The sequence below is a fragment of the Gymnogyps californianus genome, chromosome 3, assembly GCF_018139145.2.
Source record: "Gymnogyps californianus isolate 813 chromosome 3, ASM1813914v2, whole genome shotgun sequence".
NCBI classification, from domain to species: domain Eukaryota; kingdom Metazoa; phylum Chordata; class Aves; order Accipitriformes; family Cathartidae; genus Gymnogyps; species Gymnogyps californianus.
The window spans coordinates 125,001,081-125,021,735 of record NC_059473.1 but is presented as its reverse complement, the minus strand read 5'-3'; the positions used below and the strand labels follow the sequence as shown (position 1 = coordinate 125,021,735).

At 45.5% G+C, this 20,655-nt stretch overlaps 1 protein-coding gene across 1 annotated transcript in view; it reads right to left on the bottom strand.

The window, feature by feature from the left end:
* The window catches only part of PINX1 (PIN2 (TERF1) interacting telomerase inhibitor 1), a 61,197-nt gene extending 53,309 nt beyond the window's left edge, over positions 1–7,888 (bottom strand). The window contains 3 exon segments of the mRNA XM_050893841.1: positions 115–207; positions 2,548–2,657; positions 7,862–7,888. Of these exon segments, the coding sequence (XP_050749798.1) occupies positions 115–207; positions 2,548–2,657; positions 7,862–7,880 (222 nt within the window). The 5' untranslated portion in view covers positions 7,881–7,888.
* Between the last annotated feature and the right edge of the window lie 12,767 nt (positions 7,889–20,655).

Genomic DNA, 20,655 nt, shown 5'->3' with positions numbered 1-20,655 from the left:
CGCATAGGTACATGCTGCCACCAGATGTGACAACAGATTTCACTAACGTCCCATTACAAAGATTGTGCTTTAGCTGAAATGGGAGCCATTTCCTTACCTGGGTCTAGTGCTTACCTCGTAATTGATGGTTGCTCCTAACCCCAGCGTGTTGTTTTTCACCTGAACCTTGATATGTTCTGTATTTCCTTGTTCCTGAGCCCCAAGACCCTAAGGAGGATTTAAGGGTAAAAATGTAAGGATTTTACAGCAGTGACTAAGCAATTAGAGCTTTTGTACTGTAAGATGGTTTGCAATGAAATACAGCAAGAAATCACAACTTATTATTTATTTGCTTGCCTGTACTGAATTCATTCACAGGCATTAGCACACATGAGATATTAAGGTTTTTTTAATTTACTACTTAAGCCTCCAGCAAAGTATTATAAACACTAAAATAGCAACAACATTAAGTAGTTGGGTGATTAATCAGGAAGCCACCTGACATTCCTAGGCAAGTCCAAAGTGTTTACAATTTTAAAACAAGACACTACATAAAAAGAACATACCTCTCACCAAAAATACCTCCATCATTGGGAAGGCAGCTGCGTAACACAGATGCCACATAGAACGTACAATACAGAACGAAGTTATATGGGGGGGAAGCGGGAGGGGAAGGGTCAGATTGGAGCTAGCAGGACAGTAAGAACTTCTTCCATCTCATTCACACTAATAAACTGATGAAGATATTGGAGCAAACAAATGTTGGGTTTGTCTATCCTAAAAAACATAATCATTCAAATCTGGGAAGCAATCTTTAGGCCCAGGATTATCTTTCTTAATTGTACGATCGGGGCGGGGGGGGGGGGGGGGGGAAGACAAAGCATTTGGTTTAAAACTTTATTCCTGGTATCTACCTGCTTTTTCCTTAATCTGTCACCAGTAACAAATCATCAGCTAAGCGTATGGCTATAATAAACATGTATGTGGTGGAGCAGTGGAGAGAAGCCCTGTGGATAGATCCTGGGCATATCTAATATTTGAAGCAACGAGGCACGTTTGAAAAAGGCTGTTGCTATTACGAATCCAGTAGAGTTTATTTGGTCAGCAGGGTCGAAAATTTACCTTGAAACTTCTGCTAACCAAAAAGCATGGAAGCAAGAAGGACACTTGGCTACACATCCTGCTGGGACCCAATTCCAATACAACTAATAACAGGACTAGTGTAAGCAGCTTAATTTCACTGCACAGATGGGCTTTTGCCCATTAATTTGATCAAGCTAAGGTTCCATTTGTCTGAGTTTGTAGTGGAATGGAGACATAAATCCTTCTCGTACAGCTATAACTGTTGTAAAGGAAGATCCGGTAGCTCAAGTAGGAAACTTATTGTTGTGAAGAAGATGGGGGGGGGTGACGGCGTGGGGTGTGACAGAGAGAAAACAGCATGAGGCCTTCCTTTCACACCCTGACACAAACAGTGTTCATAATGGCAAAGGTGTTATCTATGGTCAGAGAAGCTGGCTGCCTAAAATACAATCAGAACATTTAACAGCATTTTTTCTACTCTGGTTTACATATCTATTTTAATCTTACACACATAAAACACCTATGCATACACTTTACATAAAAAGACTGTACTCAAGGTCCATACTCTTAACAGTCTGGTCTAACGCCTAGGGAAACCAACGCCAGTTCCTTGACATCAGCAGCCTTTGAATCAGGTACCACTGCTTGTTCATGAAATGAGAGGCAGTTAGAAGCCAGATTTATACGTGCTAACTGTATGACAACTGAGGCAACAGTAGGCTACACTGAGAAATCCAAGAGTAAGCTTATTTTTCTAAGTTTTAATGCATTCACAGAATTGAGAATGATCCTAATTTTACTCCTTTTAAAAAAAGGCTGGGAGAGGAAATCTAGGAGACGAATTAAATAAATATCGTGGGAGTTTTGTGTGCACTCGTTTCATTAAACACGCTGATGTGCAGGCCCAAATCTCAGCTTTGCTGAGGCACTTTTGTGGAAGTTAAACTGCTTTTAAAGGGCAGCTGAGAAGTCTGCAGCTGTCTGCACTGACCTAGAGATTATTCTTACTGCCAGAAACCAGTCACCTCACCCCACAGGTACAGACTGGAGCTGGGGAGGAATACAGCTCACATAACACTGCATTTTGGCCATTCAAGGAACAGATCAGAAGTAACCTTTAAAAACAGGTGAAAGATTAAAGCAGGTCTCGGACTTGCTTTAAACAGTAACAAAAGCCAGGGAGAGAACTGAGGGTATAAAGGCAACTTAAAGCCTTTAACCATCACCTGATTTAATGTGCCAACTCCTGCTCTTACTTGGGGACATTACCTTGTCAAAGAGAGGGGGGAAAAATTGGAAAGCAGGACAGGCACAAGCAAGCAAGTACCATTGTAACAAACTGTAGAAATCTAACATTGCTCAAATTCTTTGTGCACTTAAGAGAATAAATCAAATAGAAAGAACATGGCTGTTTTAAACACTGAGACCGAGAGTCCCCTGGCAGTCTTCCACCCTTCAGCTAGACAACGCTCCTTTAGATCATACCTTTCCTTTGGACCAGCCCATCTTTTCCAGCATCTTCTGGCCAAATTTAGATTCGTCTTTACTCCAAGCGCTATTTCGTGGATCCACAGACCACTTCTGCCTTCTACGGGCTAGAGCAGGAGGGAAAAATTCAAACAGGCTCTACTGACATTTCCACAGTGTTCTTAGTATTTAATCAATTCAAGAAAAGCTCTTCATTGCAAAAAACCCAGAACTTATGCCAGACTAAACGTGTTTTGGGGGTTTAATTTTACTAAACCTTATATTGAAAAAAAAAGGCCAGTGAAAATGTTAATTATTAATGTGAAGAATGCCAAAGTAAAATTGCAATGGAAGTTGTCATCCCTAAGGATGGGCTGCAATTCTGGGAAGGCTTTAAGGATTACCATTTAGGTGTACAGGTCTAAATTCCATATTTATTCCAACTTTGTTTTACATCTGGCTTCGATGTGAAATCTATAGGGGATGAGACTACAGTGCTGGCTTTCCCAGTTCTGGAAAATATCCACTAGCCAGTCTTCCTTTTAACCAGAACACAGAAGTTTTAATATTTGCCTTTTTAACAAAAGCCAAATCAAAAATCAAACGTAAGTGACCAGAGAAACTGAATTACAGAACACAAACCAGTGGGATTTCAGCTTTTGGATCTGCCACAAAATGGTTTATTCAGAAACTGAAAAGTCACCGGAAATTATTGCAGGTGTTAAGAGATCCAAACGAGAATCAAGGCTCCTTTGTCCTATGCAAACTACTAAAGAAACTACAGTCCCCCAGGCCCACATGCGTGTGCTTGTCTCTACCATCAGGAATAGCTTCATTGAAATCAAGGAAGAAAAGCTAGCACAGTTAACCAGTCACTTTAAGCGTGCACCTAAACATATGCAGGAAGACAACCTAAATAAACAAGACAAACAAAGAATGGGAGACAGGAAGATTACAAACTTCATTAAACACGATGGGAAATGGTGGATCAAAACTGACCGATTAACCCAAGGCCACACAAAGTCAGCGAGAAGCCAAGTCCACTGAGGCGTTTTCAATATAATCAGGAAGTCATCTTTCCCTAAAATGCAACACTTAGGATTTGGGCCAGAGGGACAGAATCTTACAGGGATGTTTGATTCATTTTTTGCCCAGTTTTGCTTTGTTCTTAAAGAAGAGTACTTACTGTCAGAATGCATGATGGTGGCTTTTTTTAACATACTTCCGAAGCTTTGAAGCTCAAAATAGGTGCTGCGTGGCAGCCCCATAAAAAGTAATAGTCTGATAAAGAATTTCATAAAACCCCAAACAGTCCATAAAAAAGATTTTACAGTAGGTTAAATGACTGAGTGCTGTGAGAGGAATCGACACAGCTTTCGCTTGGTTCACTACTCTACAGGAAAACAACAACTTAATTTCCAACAGGCAGCCTTCAGAGAAGCATCTACTATAAGCCCTACCTGTGCTGCTAACAAAGGTGGTAAAGTGTCAATGTGGACTGTGATTTTAAACGCCCAAGCAAATTAGGGTTCCCTACTGCCCCACTGAGACCAAAAACTCTGGCTCCCTTAGCGACGTGGCTCACCTCACTCATTTATTGCGGCGTTTGAAACATCGAGCTAGGAATCTGGGACAATTAATGTGCTTTGTCATCTTCCCTCACCCAAGATGCAAATGATCTCTAAGGACCCAGGTTTCCAGTGGTTTATGGGGGGAATGAATTAAAAAGCTATCAAGCTGGCAGCAAAAGCTAAGTCCTATAAAAACAGGGAACACCTTGGCTTTCGTCCGTAGCTGACAGTGAAACAAACAACATAAAAAGAAAGACAATAAAAAGAAGCAATTTAATAGGGGTTATGCTGCCCAGCTGAGCAGCAGCCCTCCTTTTCAATCATGTTTCTTAAGTTGTCCCTTTGTTTAAAATCTCTCCATTAATATCAGCTTTCCCCCACTCAGTCACCAAAAACTGTTCAATGCCGTTTTTTAAATCTAACTATAACAATATTTTAAGTATGCCCATATTCTGTTATGCTCTCTGTAACTAGTTCCCCAGGTGGTGACTTTGCAAATCCCAAGAAACTAAATTCAATGCAATTCTTACAGTTGTAAAGCCACTGTATGTATCTAAAGATTTGTCTACACAGCAGAGGTAAGCCATGTCAACTGAATGTGTGAACTTAAATTAACTTCCAAATTGAGCTGTTTGATGTAGTTCAACTAATCCACTTTAAAAGTTAATTTATATTAATTTTCCTGAATATTTCTCCATAGAGGAGCCCCGAGATGTTTCATTCCCAGGAGGACACTGGTAACAAAACACAAGGGCACCTAATACAGAGATTTCTCAAGCGTGAAATTTTAAGAGACCTTCCCTTTCCCAGCAGTTTTAATCCAAGTATTTCAAACCTCATAACTACCTTTACGGCATTAATCCTCACATTTCTGCCAGGTTAACACTCTCAAATATGGTAAGCTAAACTCAGGAAAATAAAGAAACTTGCTTATATCTTTAGAGAAGTATCTAAGAAAGCCAGGAACAACTTCACGCCACATACAGCAACCATAAAAGCATCTCCCCTCTCCAAACAAACAACAAAAAAGACTGTTTAGTCAACAATTTATCAGAAATGTTTGTTCACCGATGTCTTAAGAGCGAGAAACGAAACAACATACTATCTTCCAGCTAAAAAATTCAGCTCAGAAGTTAATACCAATCTTCTGGGCTGCTCATAAAATGATGCCAGAGATAGTAACGCAGCTCTGGGCAAGCAGCACCATCCAGTGGAGAAAAGCGTCATTTCTTTAGATACTTCACTCAGATACCCTACGATTTGAAAAATATCAATTACTAAAGCCTTTTACCAAGACTAATGCTGTGCTTGGAGCATGTGTTTAACTATTATTTGTGAGAGTTCCCTATCAGTTCCCATCCAAACCCCTGCTGTGTGCCCATATAAGGTGATAACACGGAAAAGAATAAACAGGTTAAATTTCTCCGATGAACGGAAAAAAATATACTGCCCACAGAAGGGATTTTATTTTCAATCGAAGCTATGAAACCCATCATTAACATATACTTTTTTTTTCCTGATAAGCACCAATAAGACAGACAGTTAATTAAAGTTTATTAGAAGTTAAAAAGAGTTAAAAATAAGTGAAAAATAAATGCTAACTCTTTGGCCATTTCTGCAACTGATACATTTTTTAAATTCAAACTACATAAGCACAGAAGGATCAAGTTTGTCCTTTCTCAGTTTAGTTCACAGCATCACAAAAGTTGGAAGGACCTCTCGAGATCATCTGCTTCAACCCCCTGCTTAAGTAGGTTGTCTAGGACCGTGTCCAGTCTGGTTCTGAGTATCTCCACAGCCTGATACTCCACAGCCTCCCTGAGCAATTTGTTCCAGTGTTTGGCCACCCTCACAGTAAAAAAAAAAAAAAAAAAAAAAAAAGACAGAATTTCTTGTGTTTCAATTTGCACTCGCTGCTTCTTGTCCTGTCACTGGGTACCGCTGAGAAGTTACTTTAAGTCCCTGAAATGTACGTGCTTTCACAGCTGTAATAAAACCAATTAACCCCCCCCCTACTTTTTTTTTAGGATGAATATTAATAAGAGCATCAGAACTTGATCCGGAACTGCAAACAAAAATGCATGTGCGTAACATGGCTTCACAATTATAGCTGCAGCTGAAGGTGATGAACAAAGGCATACCACTCTGCAAAGGTGGCTCTCAGCAACTAGACTCGTTTTTTAAGGCATTTGATTGTAGAAGTCACTACATACAGAAGCTACATTAACACACTGGCACAGGTTGCCCAGAGAGGTGGTAGATGCCCCATCCCTGGAAACATTCCAGGTCAGGCTGGACGGGGCTCTGAGCAACCTGATCGAGTTGAAGATGTCCCTGCTCATTAAAGGGGCTTGGACTAGATGACCCTTAAAGGTCCCTTCCCACCCAAACCATTCTATGATTCCACGATTATTGATATGTGCAGTGTCCAATTAAAATAATTAACAAATTCTGAAAAAAAATGGTACCAACAAAGTCTACATCTAAAATAATCAGAAAATTACCTATGTAAATTCAATTTTGTTTTCCTCAATTCACACCTGTATTTTCCACTAGAAACTATATTTTCTAATTAGTCATTATACTTAAGTCCCTCTTTCCTGCAGTCAAACAGACAAATTCATTAGACCCTCTGCTCTCGTGTTAAGGGTGTCCTTACACCAGTAAGCTTACCGAAACCACCTAAGGGCATTAACAATATTCAGACAGAAGTATATTAGTCCTGTTACATAAAAATCTGCACTTGAGAAGTTTAGTCTTTCTGCTCATATACAGTTTTACACTTACTAGAAAACGCTACTTTACAGGAATGCATCTTTAACTTGGAAGAGAAGGCAGCAAAAGTTTTTAGTTCCCACTTTGGCCAGCCCCGAGACAGTTCTGTTTCCTGACTTGAACACCTTTACCCGAGAAAGAGTTATCAGTCAGGATATTCATCCAATGTTTTAATCAGTTCTTTTAGATATGGGGAGCCCAAGTGGCCAATCACCTCAGAGATAAGAGTGAAGCTCTGTTTGATTCCAGTATCAGGAAAAGGTTAAACAAAATTATCAGGCTACATATAATAAAACTTTCAAAAATGATTCACTCAGCAACACCCTTACACAAAAGGCATAAGATAACCACGCGGCCTTACCCCGAGTCCTCCCCGTGAGTTCAGTGGATTTACTTGCCTTTTCTGAAGCACCCGCCTAAAATCCCTTACATCCCACTCTCACTTTTCCCAACCCAGCATTCAGCTGATCTCCAAAGCTCCCTGTACAGACAAGAGAGCCAGCTAAGCTCAAATGCTAACCCTGGATGCCATCAAAAGACCAATGCCTACGTACACACGGCTCCGCCGAGCCCTGCCTGGTTGCCACACAGCAGCCGGCACCCCAGCACAGCCCCGGCCCCAAGGCTTCAGGGTGCCTGCCCTCTAACACGCCACCGCAGAGATGGCACCGAGGCACGGAATGGAAATGCCGGCCCTGAAGGCGTCTGAGAGACATCCCCGCCGTTCTTGCACGCGTCCCCCCCAGGCCGGGAAGCAACAGAGCCCCGCAAACCCGTACCGGGCCACCGCGGGGCCTGCGGGGACCCGCCAGCGTCCAGCCCGCCACCCTCGGGAGGAACAGCGGGGCCCCCGCCTCATCAACGAGGGCGCTGGGGAGGGCCTGGGGTAGCGCCCCCCCAGATCCCTGTTCCCCCGATCCCCGCTCTCAGGGGCATCGCCCCGAGCCCCGCCGGCGCCGTCCCTCCCCACGGGGAACGGCACTCACGCTCCGCCAGCATCGCCATCTTGGGGGCCTCCCTCCCTGCGCGGCGCATGCCGAGGGAACGCCGCCGTGCGCCCCCCTCCACCCCGAGGGGGACTTTTGAGACCTCGGGCGCAGCAAAAGGCGGCAAAAGAAATGCCTGATGAAAAAGTCTTGAGGCAGGCGAGCGCGGCGGCCGCCCTAGTGGAAATAGAGGGTGTAGGCGCGCTGAAGTTCTACTAAAGATATCAAAAGACGTGTGGGGTTGTATATCGGCTATTCTCGCGCGTTTCCCGGCGGATATTGGGCAGGCACTTTATTGGCGGCCGAAGAGCGCGCGGGCCGAGGGCGCGGCAGCGGTCTCTGCCTCCACAGAGAGGCGGGCTGCTCTGGGCGGTACGCGGCGGCTTCTCCCGGTCGGCTCGGGGCTGCCCCGGAGCTGTTAAAGCCGCTGCTAAAGCTGCTGCGAGCGGGTGGCGGGGCTCCTTAGGGTGTGTAGCCGTCCTCACAGGCGAAGCTCGGGACAGCTCGGGGCGTTTCACGGTCTCCACAGGCGGAGCCCGTTGTGAGGGGGCTTTTGTTGGGCGGGAATGGGACGAGCAGCGCGCTTGCTGTGGCCTCGGGGTGTGTGGTTAAATGTAACGGGGCACGGGCAGTCTGAATCCTTGAGGAGGGTGAATGTCCCCAAACGTCCCTAAATCGGTGCGCGTCGCGGGAGGGAAGAGTGGCGGGCGGTGGGGGGACCTCGCATGCCCTGTGCACCGTCCTCTGCCTGCCCTCTTGTAATAAAGCTGAACGTGTCGTGATCGTGTCCCAGGGCAGCTCTTGGTATAGAAGTGGTCAGAGATGTCTAACGGCAGCAACTTGAAGCCTCCTCAGGCAAATGACATCTTTATTCTCCTTTTCAAGGTTTTTAAAGATTCTGTGATGAACCCAGATCTCCCTTCCTATAATATCAGCTCAATGCTCCTTGTCTTACCCAACTTAGATGTGGAAAAAAGAGTATTTTTTTCCTTTCTGCAACAAATTTTACGTATTTGAAGACTGAATGCAACCCTTCCTTGATGTTTACTTGCTGAATCAAACCACCGCTATTCAGTAGTCTTTTCTTGCAGATCATGTTTTTGAGCCCTTGGTCATTCGTATTTTCTGTTCTTTTAGTCACTTTTCAGTTGCTTCTTGTTTTATTTGAAGTATAGCACCCAAGACACGTGATGCTGCCGAGTTCTTCAGAGCACTTAACTGGAGTTGTAGGCTGCTGCTTCTGCCTCTACTCTGGCTACGTTTTGCATCTGAGTGTAATATTTTGTTTTCTAACCTCCGTATCCCTTTCAGAGAAGTGCTACGTAGGGGTTTTGTATTCTCTGTTCAGGGAGTGTGTTAATCCTGTCTCTTGCCCTTACTGAATCAATACGTCTGTCTTTCCATTTTCTGGTATTGTTCTGAATTGCAGAGCTTTGGGGTCTCTGCTGCCCCTTTCCCGGCTTGGAGTCACCTGCAAGTGTCGTAAGTGTACTCTGTACCTTAAGTCAGGTCGTTAATGGGAGTATTGAGTCCTACCAGGATCAGAACAGATTGCCTGTCACTCTTTCTTCATCCATCCTTCCGTTTGGATGACAACTGGATTACAGCTCCCCCGGTTCAGCATTTCAAACTGCTTTGCTTCTGTGCTTTTTGATTTAGATTACATTTCCCTATTTGCTTATGAGAATGCTGTGCAAGACAGTTTCTCAAGACTTTATAGATGAAGAAAACAGGAATGATAACCGTGTCTTTTCCTCCGTAAGACCCATTCTGTCGGTCAGCAAAGTTAGATTGATACGATAGAGCTTGTTCTTGGCAAAGCTTTAAACTTACAAATAGCTTGTTGATTTTTTTTTTTAATAGTTTATATTCAGTTCCTCTTAAACTGGCTGCTCTGACTGCCCCACTTCCTCCTTTAAAGAAGGGTATCAAGCTGGTCCTTTCGTAGTCTTCTAAGCCCACATCCAGCCCTGAAAAATTCTCAGTGTATATTCTCACCAGACTTTTTTTGCCAGGTCTCTGTGTACTTTCAGGTCACGTTCATCAGGCTTGACTGACGTGAAAACAAATAAATAATTCCCAATCCCTCACTACCTGGGAGAGAGATCTTTTCCCTTTGTCTCTCGTTAATTCTCTTAGCCGCTTGATTGCATCTGGTCCTTTTAGTGAAGATTGAATGGATGAATCACGCCCTGCTCCCTCTGCTGTGTGGTGGATCAGCCTTGCCTTTGGTCTTTCCCTTATGCCTGCTGCGCTATATAAAGCTTTGCAACTGCAGGTTTTATCTCATGCAATGCCTTGACTTTGTTCATTGCTCATACTATATGTCTGTCTGAGCTCTGCATAAGGTGGTCTTGCATCTACTTCTTGTGTCCTGGCTTGCAGCTGGGTGTTATGCACTGATGCGCTTATTAGTGTTAAGGAGTGACTGTCTTTAATTCATAAACCAGACTTCTAAGAGACTGCCTGGTAATTCTCTGAGCTTACTGAGGTCTACCTGAAATCTCTGAATGTTTTTTTGGCTCCTCTACTCTCCTGCCTTAGGAAGAGGAACCATTTGCACCTGGAAATAACCAGGTATGTAGCAGCTTTCAAGCTTTCACTTAATGTTTTCCTCCAGGAGGAAATCCCTGGAGATCAGAATCAACCCTAGAAAAGCCTTCTTCCTGTTTTCTTTTCTCCTGTCCTAGCAAAATTCATACACACCGGAGACCTGCTTGGACAGTCTAGGACAGCGTCCACCTCACCTCCCTTAACTGCGTACAAAGCAGGCCTGTAACCTGAATTCCTGGTGCCCATCTTTCTGCTAACCCAGAGGGAGTTTAGATACCCAGCTGATGCTCTGGATAGCTCTAGCTGAATCCCATCAGCCCGGCTCTTTTCCTAAGGGAGGACAGGCCGGATGAACTCTCATGTCACCGCCAGCTCTGTGATTCTGGTAGTTCTGAGCCTGACACCCCGTCTGCTTTCTAGTGCTCACAGGTCACCCACCAGCATCCTCCTCCCCTTTCATCACCGCCCAGGGATTCTCAGCAGTGGCCACTCTTCGCTGTCGTCTGGATCTGAAATACAAGGGGATGTATCCTCCCCTCCGTCATCCTTCTGCCTGTTTTTCCTGAATCAAGTACTCCTCCTGGCAGTAATAGCCATTATCCCTCCGAGGTCTCTATTGCATCAACTCAATTGTAGTGTCATCCATGCATTAAGTGTTCAAATGGTCACTTATGTGTGTGAGCCATTTCACACCAACCAAATTCTGCTTCCATTTTTGATTCTGGAGAGATTTAAGTCTTCTAGCTGAGAATTGAGTGTAATATTTGATCGCTCCAATAGGTAGCAGCATTACACATGTTTGAGTCAGCTTCGCTGTGCTATGAAGACATCACTGAAGGTGGAAGATTAGAAGTAATTTCTGTTAAAGGATGCCTTGAGGTTGAGATTTGTTTCTTGTTTGTTTTTGAAACTTAATATTCGACTGCATCAGAGCACTTCTACTTCCAAAGCTGTCTTACTCCCCTGCTTGCAAAGGATCGCAGCTCAAAACACAAATGAGAGCATACCTGCTTGAATTATTGCTGACTGTATTTGCTTATCAGGAGGCTTGAGGTCAAGGTCCAAATTATTCTACACACATGTAGGCACAGTTCTTGCAAATTAGTAGTTTAAAGTGCTGATCCTAAAAACATTTAAGTACATGAATATGCACAGGGGCAGTGAAATCAGGCAACACGCACAAAAGGGGAAGGTTCCATCCAGGGACAATTATTGTATTTCACAGTTACATACCTGAGTAAAAGCTGGTGTCACAGGAAAGAAAAATATGTGTATGCATATATATGTATGTTTGTACATGTATTTTCTTTCAAGAGAACAGCTGATATGGGTGATTATAGCCCTCTAAGAATATAGCCTGAAATCCTATTTCCAGTGTGCTTAGAGTGGTTGAAATGTAGCTCTTCTCTGAAAAATAAAGCGGTAAAGATGCCTGGTGGGCATTACGTTCAGAGTTCTCCAGCGATTCCTCCCAAGGGTCTTACTTGAAAAGAGGTGTTTCCCGACAGCCAGCACTGCAAAGATCATTTAGGGCTCAGAGATTTGAGCAGGGTATTTTCCTCCTGGCACATCGTTATCGATCACACGGTGGCTGCAGCCTGCGCTGTGCTCTCAGCGTCAGCTCCGGAGTCCCCACAGGCTTTGGGGGAATGCCTTTGATGCCGCTCGCAGGTTGAAGCATCTGGGTCTTGGGGAGAGATCCAGCTGGGATGAACAGAGCCAACAATACAGAGAAATTGAAACGGCAGATAAACGGAGGAGGGTTGCGAGCGCGTCTGAGCCTGATACCCACCTTGCCGGCCCCATTCCACCCAGAGGAGACCCATGGAAGGGAGGAGGGAGAGAGTTACATTTCCCAGCTAATGAGCAGCTCCTACGCCTTGCAGAAGGGCAACCACGAGTACCAGCGACGGGCTAATGCCACGGAGAGCTCTACACCAAGTCTCTTGCTACCTGAGGACACTGGGGTGGGATCCATGAAGATGTTATAACCCCTGGGAGTCGATGGGGAGACAGACGCTTGCAGGTGGGGTTCAGGTCCCCTAACACTAGATGCCTGCAAGAGATGTCTAGATCTGAATGCATCGCCCCGAGTTCAAATGGAGAAGAAACAGCATCAGTCAAAACACCCATTTTTCTCTCTCTATGCCCCATTCAAAGGCCCCATCAACAAGGGAGATGTGAGGAGGGAGAGGAGAGGCAGCCAGGAAAAGAAAAGGGGAGAAGTGGGGGAAAAAAGGAGGAGAAAAGCAAGTAAATAAATAAGATGTGAGTCCTGGCTGTGCAACAGGTCATTTGTGAGGCAAATCAGCCTCTGTTGTGTGATAAATGGCCTGAGGCCAGACTAGAAATGCTTATTGAGCGAGTCCTGGGAGAGGTGTGATGGAAGCACTAGGGACAAGGACTGCCTGGAGACCTTAAAACAAAACGACAGGTTTGATTTAGGACAATGATTCGAGAGAACATGCGGATTAGAGGTGAGCTCTGGAATAAAGCTGTATTAGCCGAGCAGAGAAGTCGCCCATCAAGTGCCAGGCAGGGAGCAAGAGATTAACAACGTCTGACCCACGGAGCAGAAGATGTCAGAACGAGTGCCCGCAGCCAGGAGACGAGGGGTTCAAAGAACAGCTACTGGGGCAGGCGAGGAGCAGAAACAGGCTCAAGGCAAGGGGTTGGTGTTCCTAGAAATGCTGCCAGCGAAGAGCTCAGCAGCAGTGTGCAGTGCCTGGCAGGCAACGCTGGAGGGAGCGTGGGCAAAAGAGGCAGCGGACAGAAATCCAGATAATTTTCCTTCTATTCCATGAGCACAGTGCGTTTTTATTATTATTGCTATTGTTGTTGTTATTTCATCAGCCTGGGCTTTATGGGATGTGAGACTGAAGTCCTGTTGTAAGCAGTTGGTTATCCAAGCAGAGAAAGGAGGTGGGGAGCAGATGAAAGAGCAGCAATGGTTTGTAGAGAGGAAAACTGAGGCACAGCCATGATGTGAAAGTCAGGGCGCTAACAGCTTGCATTTCTTGTGGAGATATTTTAGAATATGATGGAGTGCTGAAGAGTTGGGTGCTACTGAGAGATTAGACTCACGTCAATCGGCACAGAGTGGGTGGGGTTTTTTTGTTATGACTGGTATTTTGGTGATCAGATTTCCTGGCCGGGCTGGGCTGAACGTGGGTTGGAAGCTTTGCTCTGAGCTGCAGTCATGGCAGGGTGAGGCCAGGCACCAGAGCGTCCCAAATGGACCAGTCCAAAGAAGGTCAGGAAGCCAAAGAGTCGGAGCCAGCAGGTCTCAAGGGCAAGCCAGGGTGTAATCCACGGGTGGGGTGAAGATGAGGATCCCAAGGACATGGACAGCAGCTCAGGGCTTGGGAAAAGCCTCGGGCAGGTTGATTTAAAAGAGATAGGGGGAGGCAGGGTCACAAACATTAAGGACCAGGCTGACCTGAGAGGAGTATCGGGGAGGGGACTGGAAACCAAGTCATGGAGCAGAACTACAAGATCTATAAATTGGCCAAGAGCCTTTGCACAGATGCGCTCTCAGAAACCATGAGCTACAGATAAAACCAGCAGGCAAAGAGTGCAACTGTCAGCAAACAGAGGCTTTGTAAATACATTGTGGGAGAGGTAAGAGGAAAACGGACCAGTCTGGGCCAGTTCTTAATGTAGATGAGATGGTAACAAGCCCATAAGAAGCGTTGTCAGGAGACCAAAGGATTTACATGTTTCTTGTTTTAGTCTTCCCCCAAATCCTGAGCGAATATTCAGTGCAAGTTAACAGTGCAGGTTCGAGGGTAGGAAGAGAGGGCTGACGTGTCTACTTGGAGGTTTGTAACTTGGGTAAAGCTCAGCCTGGAAATTTTGAGAAATGTCATGAAACAGTCTTTGAATCGCTAATCATTATCGTGGGAGACAGAGGACAGTGGTAGAGTCAGGGAATCATGGACGAGTTACCTTGACTCCAGTCCCTGGGAAAACACTGCAGAAGTTCTTACATAATTGGTTGAATATTTGACCACTGGAGGACAACGGAGTGATGAAAAACCACCTACGTGGCTTGCTGGGAACAATTCTCAACAAACCAACCAAATTTTTATCTCTGACCAGGAAGCTGGCTTTGGTGACTAAGGTAGCAAGGTTTTTCATCTAGCCAAGAGCCACAGACGCATGGTCCACACCTCAGCGCTGAGGGTATGGGGAACTTTGGGAGTCATCCACAGATAGCAGAGGACTGGAGCTCCTCAGGGTTCCCTGGCCCCGTGGTGGAACAGGTCCAGGCTGAAGCCCCGGACGTGTGACGAGGTCCCAGGGTGACACGGAGGTGTCACATCCTAGCAGCTGACATCCTCCCATACCCAAGGACTTGGACAACCCAGCAGCCTCCACAGCAGCCCCAGCTTGCTGCCGATCATGCAACAAAGCTCCCATATGGGATTTGCTCTTGGCCTTTCCGCAGACTATCTGCAACACAAAGAGCCTCAGGTTGAGCATCCCTAGGGAAAAAAATTGTCTTTAAAAAGACTTTCAGCACCATCCCACAGGCAGACTTACATTCCAGACAGCTTCCCCATAGCATGGGTGCACAATGTGTCTAGTTGGTACTCTCTGAACAACCTGGTGTGGGACAGACCATCTGTTGATGTACCGTGCACAGAAGGGCTGCAAGCAGTGTGGAAGACGGGATCAAAACTCAAACGATCACTTTGGAGTGGGAGGATAGCCTGAAAAAGATGAGCTAGCAAGCAGTAGGATAAGACTTAAACCTGGGAAATATCACATGTAGGGAAACTGGGAATGACCAGAAGGCACCAACATGATGGGGGGGGAAATAAAAAAGGAGGAAGGAGTAGAGCTAAAAAATAACTAATGAAATGAGAACCTGTAGTAAAATACTGGTTCAAAAGGACCAGTTTCTTTCTGGACCACATTATCTGTGATGAGAGAGGATAATTGTTCCCTGTCTCAGAGATGGAAAAGCCATAGCTGTAATACCATGCCCATATCTGGCCACTGCACTTAAGGAGATCAGGGAGATGAACCAGATATGGAGCAGAAAGAAGAGGAAGGGACACAACCAGATGATTAGAAAAGACGGTCTGAGGAAGAGCTTGGAGGAACTGGACTTGTTTGGTCCAGAAATGAAAAGCATACAGGAACTCCAGTGCAGGCTGCTAGGGCTAAGGGCAAGCAATTGGTTTCCTTGTCCACTGCCACCTGGAAAAGCAGAAATCAACATAATTTACCATGTTGGAAAATATGCAGGGTACCAGAACACCCGGGACTGGCTAAGGGGTGGTGGGATCGTCTTTTTTGATGGTCAAACTTGTCACAGATGGACTGTTTGACCTGACCACAGAATGGGGAAAGGAGCTAGGTGGCTTCCCAAAGGCTCCTCCAGTTCATCCAGTTCTCCGTATCTATCACTTTATGAATCAATTTAGGAAGCCCTCTCAGAATGCATCTTTCCTCAGGTCCGATGCAATGTCTTAACCACAAAACCAATCCTGTGCTATTTACTCTTCTCTAAAGTGCAGTTTACTCTTCTGCAAATTAAAGTGTCCCATTTAATTCTATGAAACACTCACTTGCTTTGTTCAAACTGAGATGGGAAAGGAAAAAAAAAAGGGTTTCCTGCAGATGCTCACTCAGATTTCAAAATTAATTCCCTTCCACCATCATTGTGTTCATTTTCTGAGAAGCAGTTAGGGAGCAAATTTCATTTACACAAGACATTTGTTGCCAGCCAGGTTCAAGTGTTATTTACCACACACATGAGATAAGAAGCAAATGATACTTTTGTAGATATGGGAATTGCTCCTCTGGTCAGGAAGCAAGAAAAGGAGTAGGTGAGCAGCACATAAGCAATGCCAATGGCTCAGTTCAACAGGACCCACAAAAAATAGTCATGATGAAACTGCTGAAATAAAAAACCATTCCTGCCCCAGATATCAAATTCTTTTGGATTTGCAAATGGTCGCAAGGAAAGTTCATCGTTTTCCATGAGAAGGAGAAAATGCCAGGCCCAGTAGAGCGTGTTTGATATATTATTCATAAGAAATTACATACTGCGGACTAGTCAAAATCCAGCAGCGGCAAACAGGGGTCAGCAGTGAAAAAAAGCAAATAGATCTGCAACAGTTTTTAAACTGTTTTAATGTATCCAGTTTATAGCCCATTTTATTCATTAGCCCTGGTTGTCTGGGAAGTTCTCGTGGCAGGATCGAGGTTACTTCTGAAGATTTCAGAACCAACATTGCTCACAGTCTCAGCAGGGTTCAGCTTTGTAAACACAGCAAATTAGATTTAGGGCTTTTGAACAGAAATAAAGAGGGAAACCCAGAAGGACATTGCTCACTTTTCAAAGTGTAGCTGCACTTTCAAGGCTGACCCAGTACTGTCATTTCAGGGCTGTTTGAGCAACCACTGGAAAATAAAAGAGCACTAAAAATAGCCAACACGGGCTCATTAGCTCTTTAATTACACATTGGTTTTCCTTTCTCTCATCTACACTTGCAACTTTGTCCTGTGATCTCACCACTGACATTGACTGGAGAATGCCAGGAGCTGCCTTGGTCTGGTGGACACCGTGACGATTCACAGTCAGTCCATCTTCCTATCCTTCCCTTTTCCACAGATTGGAAGAACGGGATTCCCCCATGAAGTCCGTGAGAAGACAAGCATCAAGGAAAGGAAACTGCAGGAAAAACAGGGTAGGAAGTGACAGTAACAGCCTCTGAAGTGCTCAGAGCCTGTCCCTGTCCCTGAAATCCAGGTGCATCTTCAATAGGAGGCATGTGTTAAAGAAGCAACCATGAGTCCAGCTAAACAGACATCCATGAAGCTTAGGTTACAGCAGTGCCCACGTTACCAGGGACAACTCTAGTTTTAAACCCAATTCAACAGGTATGGCTGAGTAACATATCCGTAATATATTCCATAATCCTGGATGACAGGATTGTCTACACAAAGGTCACCCTCTAGACTGGGCAAGGCAGAGGATGTGTGTAGGATGTGTCCTGCTACATCATTTAGACTTAATAACGGCACCAATGCTACTACACTAACCTGGGCTCAGGTTCTGGGAAGCTGTTGTCCCCACCGGTCAATTGTCAGCATGGACCTTGGCCTGGTTTTGACCCAGACCAACCAGCGCCGATCTTCCTGAGCACAGTTCAGGAGTCAGCAAAGGCCAGGAATTATTCCCAAGAGCAATGTGGATGCAGCCGTCTTGTTTTGGACCAGTGTCCGATAGGGGTGGTGACGCACTGAGATCTGCTGATCTTGCTGCAGGCCTTGCATCTGCTACTGGTGGACTGTATCACGAGCAAGCTGAGCACCATGGCAGCCACAGGGCTCGTGAGCTGCCTGGGTTGGGTGGGTCAGAGGGAAGAAGAGAAGTGTGAGTTGCGCCCATCAACCAAAGCAAAGGGGCAGTGCCTTTTTCTGCAGAGGGAGTCCTCCTCCTAGAAGTGTAGGAATGCACCTCCAGGCTCAGCTACCCAGGGACACTTGGCAAAGTGAGTCTGAATAAACCAAGTGCTTCCCTGGATGGGGAAGTTAGACCCAGCCTCATCGTTCCTGTGCTGGGATATCACTGGAGTTGCCTGAATCAAGACCTCTGTCAATCTACTGGCTTTTCTGTTTGCAGTGCTGACACAGGAGCCTCCTGTTTCCCACCGTTCCCTCCCATATCACAACTGCTTTTACGGTTGGACTCGATGATCGTAAAGGTCTTTTCCAGCATAAATGATTCTATGATTCTATGAAACGATTCTATGCTCCATTGTGGTACTCGTTGCCACAGGATGCTGTGGAAGGATACAGGGGTTGGAAAGGGGTCAGACACATCGCTGAAGGGTGCCATTAAACACAATGGTCCAGCTGCTACTTCCAGCTCAGGCAGTCCTTAAAGACATGATTATAGCAGACAGAGATGTGCAAAACAGAAAGATCACTCCAGACTTGCCATGCGTCTTACACTTTTTCCTGCACATCAGCTTTTGGCCACTGTCTCAGGCCGTGTGCTGGGCTAGGTAGACCTTCAATTTGATTTAACATGGTCATTCTTCTTTTCCAATGTTGTTGAATGCAGGTTAATGGTGCTTTTTGTGGAGCCCAAAGACAACAAACCAGTTGGTTTTCACAGCATATTTGGCTGCTCAGGTCCATGACTCTGCTCACTTCACCCACAGATGCACTGCTCATGCTGTGTACCTCAGTGGGGTGACAAGCTGGGATACAACAGCATCTCTGAGCTACAACAGGACAAATAAAACAAATGACTGAGTGATCTCACGTTCTTGTGGCTTCCCGAGCAGCCAGGAAACACTCAGTACACCATGTTGTTCGGGACATTTCTGTTTCAAACACTGCAAACTTTTTAATTTCCACATGCTCCTTGTAAAACGGGAGCTGTGCTGGAGCTTTCATTCGTTAACTTATCACAGAGTCAATGAGCCAGGGAATGTATCATGGCACACTTATCCCACAGATGCATTCAAATCCACATCTAGTGCAAACGGCAGCACTAATAGTGCTTGTAAATATCATTGTTTGCTTAACGTTCTCTGAAGCACTTGGGAAAGTGCTCTGCTCGAAAAGAAAATCTCCACTTTAACTCAGCACTCGGGTCCCAGCTTGCTCTACAGAGAGAGAGAGATTTACAAACAGGTAAAATGCACATGCACACGTGATCAGACGTTTTGTTAAGTTGTAGGCAAGGAGTTGGAAAAATCAGTTTCATCTACTGAGGTGTACCTCTAATAAACCCTGGGATAGTGTCTACCTTCCCAGTGGTACTCAGAAAGCGGGCACTGCCAGAGGTCAGGACAGCATCAGCGCTACCTAAGCCAGTCCTACTGAAGCGTGTCTAACTCCTTCTTCATCTCCACTTGTGAATGCTCAGCTCCCATCCAGATAACCTACCCAGTGTCGACTTATCCTACCAGGAGAAAGTTTCTCCTGGTGTCTCACCTCATGCTCCTTTTCAGCCTGAAGTCCATTTGTTCACTTTTTCCTTACTGGTTTGTTTTCTAGACTGTTTATCTTATCGCAGGACGATCTCTAAGCCACTCTTGTGCCAGGCATTGTATAAACACAGTGATCTTCAATTAAACAATGATGTCATGGCCTGGCACTCTTCTCTGTGAAGATGAAGACACTGGCGTCTGGTCCCTGTAACTCTACTTTTATTTGCATGGTTTCAACCCAGACCAACTAGCCTTGGTTTCTAGACATGGTTTCGACCCAGGCCAACTAGCACTGAGCCAAAGCATCCCCAGGTGCTACTAAGGAGCTAGCACAGGTCATGGGTCAGTCCCAACATGCAGTTTGGGCATGGCCATGTTGACCCTCTCCATGCGTCGGTCCATGGGCATATGTGCCTTAGCTCCTGTGAAAGAAGCTACTTCCAAACCTTCCTGCAGAACCGAAGACTGGGCAAGTCTCCAGAATATTCACATTGAAAACCTGGTCTAGGTGGAGATGACTGCTGCCTACCTTGTGCTATAACGTGGCAGGAGTCCACTCTGCAGGCAGATGGGGAACAGCACAAAAAGCAGTCAGGTTGTAGACTGAGCTGAAGTTGTCCTCTCCAGAAGTTGTTTGTTAGTAGCAAGCCAGGGAAAAGTATTAAGGAAAGTGTTAAAAGGGAACTTGGCAGACTGATGAAAGGGAACAGGGAGCCTATTTTGTCAGAAGGGTGTCCTGGGATGGGTATTAGGAGGAAAGACGTAATTGCTGTGTAAAGCAATTTCTTTACTTTTCCCCACCCTGCTACGTGAAAGGTGGTCTTTCCAGGATTGCTGCTGTGCTCTGGCCCTGGTGTGGGTTAAAACCCCTTGGCATTCTTCCCTTGGCATGTATTTCTGCCTCCCTTCCCACCCTCAAAGGTGTCCTGGCTGTTTTTTTCTTTCCCTAGGTCCCTTCACAGCTTCTCCCACTGTCCCAGGATCTCTGCAGCCTCATCCCTATATCCTACTCCTCTTCCCTCCCTTCTCTTCCACATCCCAGCCTCAAAGACCACATTGCTAAAGCGTTTGCCTGATGCTCGTGAGCCAGACTTGTCATTGTATGCAGAGACGTGCAAGGATCTCATTGTTCCTGACACATCTGGGGAGCTGAGAGCATGGAGGGGTAAGAAGAGATACTCTTTGCATCTCAGGGCTGATTACCCAAGCCTAAGAGAGCAGTTTGATAGCTCCCAACCCACACCACAGTCCCATGCCGCAGCACACAGGCCATCATCC